General features: G+C 47.3%; 1 protein-coding gene across 1 annotated transcript; it reads right to left on the bottom strand.

Annotated features, from left to right (window-relative positions):
- Nucleotides 1–1,141: 1,141 nt before the first annotated feature.
- Nucleotides 1,142–8,042, bottom strand: LOC144155519 (uncharacterized protein F13E9.13, mitochondrial). Its single transcript, XM_077687022.1, has 6 exons — nucleotides 7,683–8,042; nucleotides 7,519–7,601; nucleotides 4,149–4,335; nucleotides 1,964–2,114; nucleotides 1,738–1,865; nucleotides 1,142–1,433 (listed from the first exon to the last, which is right to left on the bottom strand). The coding sequence occupies exons 1-6, from the start codon at nucleotides 7,765–7,767 to the stop codon at nucleotides 1,237–1,239; spliced, it is 831 nt and encodes a 276-aa protein (XP_077543148.1). The 5' UTR covers nucleotides 7,768–8,042; the 3' UTR covers nucleotides 1,142–1,236.
- Nucleotides 8,043–9,059: the final 1,017 nt, after the last annotated feature.

Genomic DNA, 9,059 nt, shown 5'->3' with positions numbered 1-9,059 from the left:
TGTCATCGGTGGGCACTGCGCTTTAGGCTCCACACTCCCAGATTGCTGAAGTGAAGCGTATAGGTAGCACAACTTTTGTCATGGCAGAAGTAAGACTAGGGTTAACCTTCCCAGCAGGGCTTGAGCCTGCCTGGGCAGGTCATTATTGTTTGGCTGATTGCAATGACTGCCAGGCGGTGTTCGTTTCTGGAGATGTGATTTGATTGCACAGTCGCGCAGAAAAAGTGCCACTTGGGAGGTGTGCTTGTTCTTTTTTTCCTTCTTTTCTTCCATTGGGCCAAGCGCAATGTCATCTCTGTGGGCACTCGTGTCAGTTTTGCTCACCCGAATGTTGTAATATGGGGTTTTGTGCAGCCAAAATAACAAATTATAAATAAATTTGCCACTTATTTAGGCTTTTTTTTTCTTTTGTGTTAATATTGTTATTTTAAGTTAAAATATGTAGCAGATCACCTATGAGTAATGATATATAATTTCCTACTATACAGCAGTCTAGCCATATGCATATCGAAAGAGTAGGCGCTTTGCCGGTATGACTGCAACGCTAACAAGTTCAAGTGCTGTGTGGCTTCACCACAGGCTGGGTGTTGTGTTGTTGCTTACGTATTCTGTGGGAATCGTGGTATGCAACTTGCAGAACGGTGCCTAAAATGTGAGCCGACTTTGGCAACAGTTTTCAGAGCTTCTCGCGCGACTTTGGCATCTGCTCTCTGTTGAATGTGTTAGACCTGCTTCTTACATAGCGTTGTGGAACAGCCCTGAAAACAGAAGTACTTGCATGATAAAGGTTGTGTTCTGAATGGTGTGAACTGCTGTCCACCACATGTGCATAGCTTGGTGTGGTAATTAGTCCCCAACTGATTGACCTGCCTGTACAGAATATAGTATTTATGTCGTTCTGCCGCTAATGCACCTACAAAGTGTACTCGCTATGCATCTGTCATGTGGTACTGTGTAAGCAGGGCATACCGAAAACCGTTTTGTAGTTTGTGCACTTTACATCGACAGCCCGTTCCCCTCTAAGACAAAGGTACATGTGTGATGAAACAGGTGTTGACCGTGAACACTGTATGACTGTTATATTCAAAACAACGGTAAACAGCTGCACTAGTAACGTTTTCTAGATGTGCTCCGTGAAAGGTTGGGAGAGAAAAACCTTTATTTATGCCACATCCTAGTACAAAGCTACCCGCACACATGCTGTATCCAGGCCTTGCAGTGGGTCAACCGAGGCGCCTACACTGTTTGGCGCAGCAGGCAAACTTTTTCTATAAATGTACGCACCTGGACAGTATTGAGTGCACCGCTCCACGTGTTTCCCTCCTTAAACGATGAGCCCACAATCACAGCGTCCGCAGTGAAAAAGTCTTCAATGTTTCCTACTGCAATTCCTGATCCAAGCAATACGGGCACCGTGGCATGTGCTTTGATCTCTGTAATTACCAATAACATGTGACGTGAGTTAGGGAACGCCCTTGGCCATAGACCACAATGTGCACCTTTCATCGAAATTTCAGAAGACAGGCAAGGTCATGGGAAAAGCAAGGCAAGGTCATGGGTGGCAGTCACGGGAAAAGATGCTAGAAGGCACTTTTGGCTTCCCAGCACAGCTGCTATTGATGACTACCAAGCTGCTATGTGAGGTTTTGCTCAGTAAAATTAGCCAACAGTGATTGTAAAAAGGGTAGCTTGCTATGCTTTAGTGCACGAGTGCAGAAATATTTGACAGGAGCGCACCTTGCAGTTCGCCGACACTAGGTGGCTGGCCGGTAGCGCCTCCCGTGAGAATGACTCCATCAGATTGGAAGAATTCAGCTGCCTTCATCGTTTCGAGGACACTGATGTCACTTGTGATGGCATGCGAACTGGCCAGGGAAGGAGGACACATTGACAATGGTCACATGTTGCTGGTAAAGGGCAGTGAAGCAAAGGTGTAATAGGAAAAAATAAAATATCAGCTGACCAGTGTTTCTTTTTGATGTCAGCAAACACGAGGATGTCTTGGGCACCGATATTGCACCTGTAACGCAGTAGCTCACCCGCGCAGGATTCCATAATGCCTTCGTCTGCCACGTGTCCAAACACAAAACCTTCAGCACGCACAAACTGGAAACCTGCGTAACACAGGCTATGTGAGCTTACAGAAAAATGTATAGTTCCCAGGCTGTCCTGGGAAAACTTTGGGTGGAAAACTATAGACATGCAATTTCCTTGCTATCAGCACTTCCTCCACTGTGAAAGCAGGAAATTTGTTACGAAGTTGTGCCACGTGTAACCCTATGAATGCACCGAATTCATATCTGAATTCATTTTGCTCTTTACAAGAGAAAAAAAAGACAGCAAATTAAAGCAATTCTCCGATGCTGACCCTTGTGGATTGTCGTTGATCAAATTCTGGCAGCACGCACAGTTTTGTGCAAGCTGCATTCTCAGCAGAGCGTTGGTCGCAAGGACTCATAACTCCGCATCTTGAACTTGAGCTGCCGAATACAGTTTGCTCTTTCTCTCGGCCAAACTGGTACAAGGTAAAGGATCATTAGTGGCAAGAACTTTTTCACACTCGGGAAGCCATAACTCATGTCCTTCAATTATAGTGATTCTTTTTTTTTTCATTGGGAAAAAATTTTCAGTGGGATTTTATGCATCAAAGCTACACCTGGGCCATGAGGTGTGCCATGGTCAAGGACTACAAATTAATTAAACTACCGGGGCATCCTACACCACAGAGTTTCTCACTAGCTTATTGAAAAACTATGTCATACATGGAGGGTTTTAGTATTTCACCTTCACCACAAAAGTAGATGCTGCAGCGAAATCAAACTCGTGACCACATGCTCGGCTCCCCAACACCTTAGCCACTGAGCCACCATGGTGGGTGATAAACATTTCTAATAAAGGTGTAGTTAAAGAGGTCTCTTTTTTTTGCCTGCTCGGAGCAGCTCCAAACAGCCCAAAACTGCTCCCGCCAGAGACGCTCTATGGGTAAATAAAATACAGAGCTGCTTTGAGCAGGCAAAAAAAAAGAGAGAGAGAGAGAGAGAGAGACCAAAGGCAACAAGAAAAACAGACACCAGGGGACCAGACTCTCTAAAACGTTGGCCACCATTTTGAAGTTACGTGGTGCTGGCATGAGAAATGCATGTTTTCCTTGCTTTGGGTGTCCCGTGAGTGTGCAAGAACCTACATATTTCAATAAACCCGGCAACAAACTAATGTGCGAAGCGATGCACAAAATTCGAAATCTGCAGGTTTTTGCATGCTCACAGGACTCCTGAAGCAAGGAAAACATGCATTTCTCATGCCAACACCATGTAACTTCAACATGATGGCTATTGTTTTTGTTTTAGAGAATCAGGTCCCTGGTACGTGTGCGCAAATATTGAAAGTTTTAATCATACCAATTACGCGTATTGCAAAAAATTGGCCCCAAATATTGTACAAAGCATTAGAATGGTTGCCCATTCCATAAACATGGGAGGAAGTAAGGAGGGGAGACTTAGCACAAGGCTAAACAGCTGATTTGTAACTTAACAGCTGCTGAAGCTGTTTACATGTCGGGGTAAGTAAACCTGCAATCAACTGGGCAAAAGGTAAATGAGAAATAAGTAGAAGGTAACCCATAGACGTGCGATATAACAATAATAAAAGCAGGTTCGCATGCATTTCAGTAAACCACAATGAGTAAGGATTAAATCATAGAAATAAGCATGAGAACCAGCAGGATTTTGTCTTGAGGGGGCAAACCGTTGCACTGCAAGGGAGAGGGCGGGAGGAAGTGCCCCTTTTGCACCCCCCTGCCGACGCCCATGGAAATAAAGCTTCACAGCACTAGGACCTACTGTTAACTAATGGGCACTCATGAGTGTGCAGCACACATTATTTACTGGCCAATTGAGTACAGCATCGTCTCAAAGGGCTTCCCTCTGGTTCTGATGGCTTGCATGCACGTATACTGTGCAGGCGCAGTGTTTCCTCAAACACACTCACACCAAATTCACTGCTAAAATGGCTCTCAATTTTTTTTAAGACGGTGCATGTTTGAAAGAGAAAAACGAAAGTGCTTATTTCAGCCCACAGTGGTAGGTAACCAGTGGGAGAGAGAAATAGAACTGGCACATCGACTCTCCCGCTGGAAGGGAAGCAATCACCTGCAGCTGCTGCAACCGCAAGTGCTCCCATGTTGTTTCCAGCAAGGACCTGAACACCGCAGGGCATCGAAGGAAGCAGCTTTTTTACTTCTGTGCACACGCGTGCCATGAAAGCAACCTGCTCCGGGCCAGCTTGAGCAGCTCTGATGTAGGGCACATCATGCATGTTTTCCACCAGGACCCCGTCCTAAAGAGCAGTGCACATTGCCACGTTAAATTGCAATTTACGTCTTGGCAAGAGCACAGCCTTTGGCCTGTAGCCTGTGTGAGCATATTAAAAACCGGAATATTTGGCCAACTGGTCACTGAAATGAAAACAAAGCCCATGCACAAGAAGCAAGGACCAGCCTACGTGGGAGATACTTACTGTGAGCCATGTGCACAGTCTTTGTCGGAAGAAAATAGCCGCTCTCCCAAATACCCACCTACTTCCCAGTTAGGACCAGTTAATCCCAGCCATGAGCGATGCCGCAAATCTTAACCATGTTGCTTTTGGGAAGCAAAACTCTACAGATTGTAGTGGCCAAGGCATAGAGTGGCTACGCATTCCAGAGAAAATTCCCAGCTGATTCTTCTGATGGAGGCAAAATCACACGTGTACTTCCGGAACTGGAGCAAAAGAACTGTGCTAAAGCACGTTGTAGAATTACGGGTAAGTAAAAGCAAATGGGCAGTATCCACTAAGGTACTCATCAAAGCCTAGGGGTACCTTCAGCACAATAAACCCATTTTTTTTTAAGGGAGAGAGCAATACAGTTAAACCTGGATATAACGAAGTTGACAAAAATTCACAATTTTTTGTTACATGCAGGTTTCGAGTTAAGGCTCGCGTGAATGAAGCAGAAACAAAACCAAGATTGCTAGACATCAATGACGGTGAACTCATTCTTAAAAGATGTATTTCACAGTGAAAAACTGGTGATTTGCGCCTGTTGCTTTCCCAGGAAATTGGTCACTACACGGCACTCCAAAGAAGATAATTCACTTACCCTCGCATGCACAAACGTAAATTCAGTATCATTTTTGCCTTTTGACACTTTTTGAACTTGATGCTCTTTTCCGCACTCAATGTTGTTGAGAAGGTGCTAGCCCAGGGATACTGTAATGGGTGGGGGCGTTCTTCTTTCTCGCTGGCAGAGGCAGCATTTAAAATTGCGAGCTTGTCTTGAAAAGACAAAACTTTTCCGTTTTCTGGCAGCAGAACTCGTCACGGACGGACCGACACCACAGATAGCAGTGGAGACGCGCGACTACAACACGCCGACAGGCAGGCCTAGCACCTAACCGACACTGCACTCACACTGGAAACACACGATAGTTTGCGGTGCGAGCGAAGTTTGCTAAATTAGTGCATTTCTGCAGCCGATCTTTAAAAAATAAAAAAAAAACAATGGCTCATCAGCGTAGCGAATTCGTTACATCAAGGTTAACTGCCGCAACGCCTTTGTTACATAGAGGTCACGAACACATGGGTTTCAATGGGCCTGTCAATAGGGAATTGAAAACCTTCGTTAAATCCAGGAATTTGTTACATAGAGGTTCGTTACATCCAGGTTTAACTGTAGTAGATGTGTTGTTCCTGAAAAAAAGCCATGATTCCAAAGCCTCCTAAGTGAAAGAATGTAAAGCCAGCAAAACATGCGAGGGCTCATCTCCGATGCTAGCATTGAGCATGTGCAGAGCAGCAGCAGAATTGCGCCACCCTCTTTTTTTTTTTCTTTAGGTTCCATTTTCTCTTGTTTATTCTTTCCTCTTTCCACCACACTAGGCTGTATCTGCTTGCTGCAGTGGGACACATGCGATCGATTGCTCTCGCACTATCACTGCATTCATCGGTGGAATAGCTCTCATTTTTTAGTTTATTTTTGCCACGTGTTGCCTTTGATCTCGTTCATGTATGTAGTCTTTTTCATGATGGCGTGACCGAAAGGTAAACTTGCAGTGCAGGAAAAAGCTAACACGTGCATGCATTGTGAACACATAGACACGTACAGTAAGTTCTGTATTTATTTGATTCCCAAAAATAAACCTATCTTGCCTACAGATTTCCTGCTTGCTGTGTTAAAATCTTGCGCAGGAGTCCAATTTTTTGTATTGTTTATTTTGTATGCCACATCCAACTGAGTATAGTTTGCAATGAAAAAAGGTAAGGCTGCACCATTTCGTCGCCAAAAACACGAAATCTAGCTGCTACCTGTATGGCGCATGAGGAAATGCACAGAGGGTGCAGTACACAAGTATGCTTTAGATAAATTTTGACCATCATGGTAAAAGCCTATGCTATGCGCACTGCTGCATTGATTGATAGCATGCTGCTCAGTAGTCAAAATTTCTTGCAATGTCCGGAAAAATCAGCACTGCACTCCACCCATTCTAAAGGAAACAGCCATCAAAAATCGGCATCACCACCAGTGCTGTATTCATTTTACAAGCGGTGCGGTGTGCAGCACTCTGGATACTGATACTACACGGCTCTCCAGAGTGCAACTCACTCTGCAGAGGCCGGTTGAAGGAAACCGATGATTGGCTCGGAAGGGCATACCCCCCTCCCTTTCACCCTACACAGGTGAAATCGCCTCAATATGCCTCATAGCTTCTTCCACCCTGCCATATGCAGCTTGTGAAATAGAGCATTGGTGTACAGTTTGAAGCTTTAAAATAATAAAAAAAAATACCGATCATTATGATAGCTCCCTAATATGATATTTGAGTACGGCCCCTTAGGTTTTTCGATTTCTCGATATATTGAGGGACCAGAGTTTGGGATCAGAATTTGGGATCAGAGACACGCAGAGTTTGAGATCAGAATTTGGGATCAGACACACGCATGTGCTCTGGAGCTCTCTTAGCCGCTGGATACAGACCACTCATGCATGGTAGACGCGTTCACAGCACACTTCACCAATGAGTCATCGGCACATGGACCAAGGTAAATATCATGGACTATGGCTAGATATACTGTGGCGCCATCTCTAGCACGTTGCCATTGATCATGTCTACTCTGAGGCTGAAGAGTGACTAGGAAGGTGGAGCCGGGTGGAGGTAAAGTCCCTTCAAGTGCCGATCGAGGGACTTTAGGTGGAGGTAGTTCTGGACTAGTGCTGCAGTCGTGGCCTCCGCGATTTGCTGCCGGCGGCTCTTCAGCCTCAGAGTCCCTCTTAGCGCACACGTCCTCTGTACCGATACTCCGCTTCCCTCCTCGCGCTCCCTTCGCTATCAACGTCATTCACTCCCCGCTGCACTTGCGTTCGCATCGTGCATTATTCGGGTAAAACCATGTGCATGCAAGACCAGGCGGGTGACGTCGTCAAACACAAAACCACGTATTTATGGGGAGAAAAATAAAATTAAAAACGTATGTGCTACGTACGACACCGCTATCCTTGTAGATCTCTGCTTCTTCGCAAGCGGCATCCACAATTTGACCGCAAGTCAATTTGTTTAACGGGGTACCTGCGCGGAAAAAAATAAAGTATTTTTAAGTATTTCTGTATTTACCCGCACTGGGGCGAGCAGGAAGAACACATCACGCACCGGGCAAAGCTTTCACGTGTATCATTCCGATTACAGCACAGCGTGTGGATTTGAAAAGTTGGCGAAACTTGACCATAGCAGCCATCCTGGTTTTAGCAACTAAAGCCCGGGCTTTCTCAGGACTAGAGAACTACCACAGAACAGGAACTGCTGGAAGTTGGAACTACGTTTACAAACGTCCGATCATGTCCAAGTAGCTGATAAGCATGGAGGAAAGAACTGATAAGTGGTGCCGACGGAGGCGAACAGCTAATGGGAACGCGCTCACTAAAAGCTAAAAGTTTCAGGAACATGTTCAGAAAGTTATTTCCTGCTTGGATTTTCTCTAGTTCATTAAATTCAGCGATACACGTAGACGCAATCGAGCACCGTGTCACGATTTAGTCCCGCGTTCGTGAACCTGGGAGGGTAGGGGTACCCTCCAGCCGAGAGACGACATGCAGCGTGCTGGTGGTGACGGTGACTGACCTTCGAGCAGCCGTGCTCGGAGGTGTTTATTGCCCGGCCACACACAAGGTTGCCCACCGAGCCTGGTGGGGCCACTGAACTTAGCGGCCAACGAATATCAGGGATGGGGGGCGCCACACACTTGTCACACCCCTCACCCCCAAGTTTGCTTGTCCTACACAAACACAAAACAACACCTGTCCCCCCGGCAAGTACCAGTCCGGAGGTCTCCGCAGTCTCTCACTCCGCCGGAGCACAGGTGTCGAGGCCGTTGTGGCAGCATTAGGTGCTGCCTGTGTCACACTCGCACCAGCTGTCAGCCTTCCAGGTGTCGAAGGACTTGAGCGTGGTGCCGCAGTGGCGCGAGTAGCACCAGCCCCTGGTGCTGTGCTGGCAGCGGTCGGTGAGGTTGGCTCCCCTGCCTGCTGGCTTCCTGAAGGGGCGGCTGGGGTCGCCAGGCGAGGCCTCACATGGTCAGCGTGCCGGTGCCACGCGGTCCCATCCGACATGCGAACGAGCAGTGACGATGCACTGGCAGGAGAGACCACGTGCCCGGCAGACCAGCGTGGACCAGGCCGGAAATTCCTGGCGAAGACCGGAGTCCCAGACTCCGGCAAGGGCCCAGGACGGCAACCTCGGTCAGCCGCCAGCTTCTGCTTCAGCTGCTTCAGGAGCGCTGTGGACCGGAGGTCTGGGTGTAACACGTCCAACGGTGTCTTCACCATCCGGCCCAACAGCAGCTCACAGGGGGCACGGCCCGTGACGTCGTGGGGTGTGGTCCGGTACTGGAAGAGGAACCGGGCAACCTGTGTCCGGAAATCCCCAGCCTGGCTCTTTTTCAGCTTGTCTTTCACCGTTTGCACCACCCGCTCGGCAGCACCATTCGACGCAGGGTGGTACGGCGGAACCATCATCCGACGGATTCCGTTC

The sequence above is a fragment of the Haemaphysalis longicornis genome, unplaced genomic scaffold (genome assembly GCF_048455015.1).
Source record: "Haemaphysalis longicornis isolate Haplotype H1 unplaced genomic scaffold, Haemaphysalis longicornis Haplotype H1 scaffold_1, whole genome shotgun sequence".
NCBI lineage: Eukaryota > Metazoa > Arthropoda > Arachnida > Ixodida > Ixodidae > Haemaphysalis > Haemaphysalis longicornis.
The sequence above is the reverse complement of the archived record's forward strand: the minus strand, read 5'-3'. Positions and strand labels throughout refer to the sequence as shown.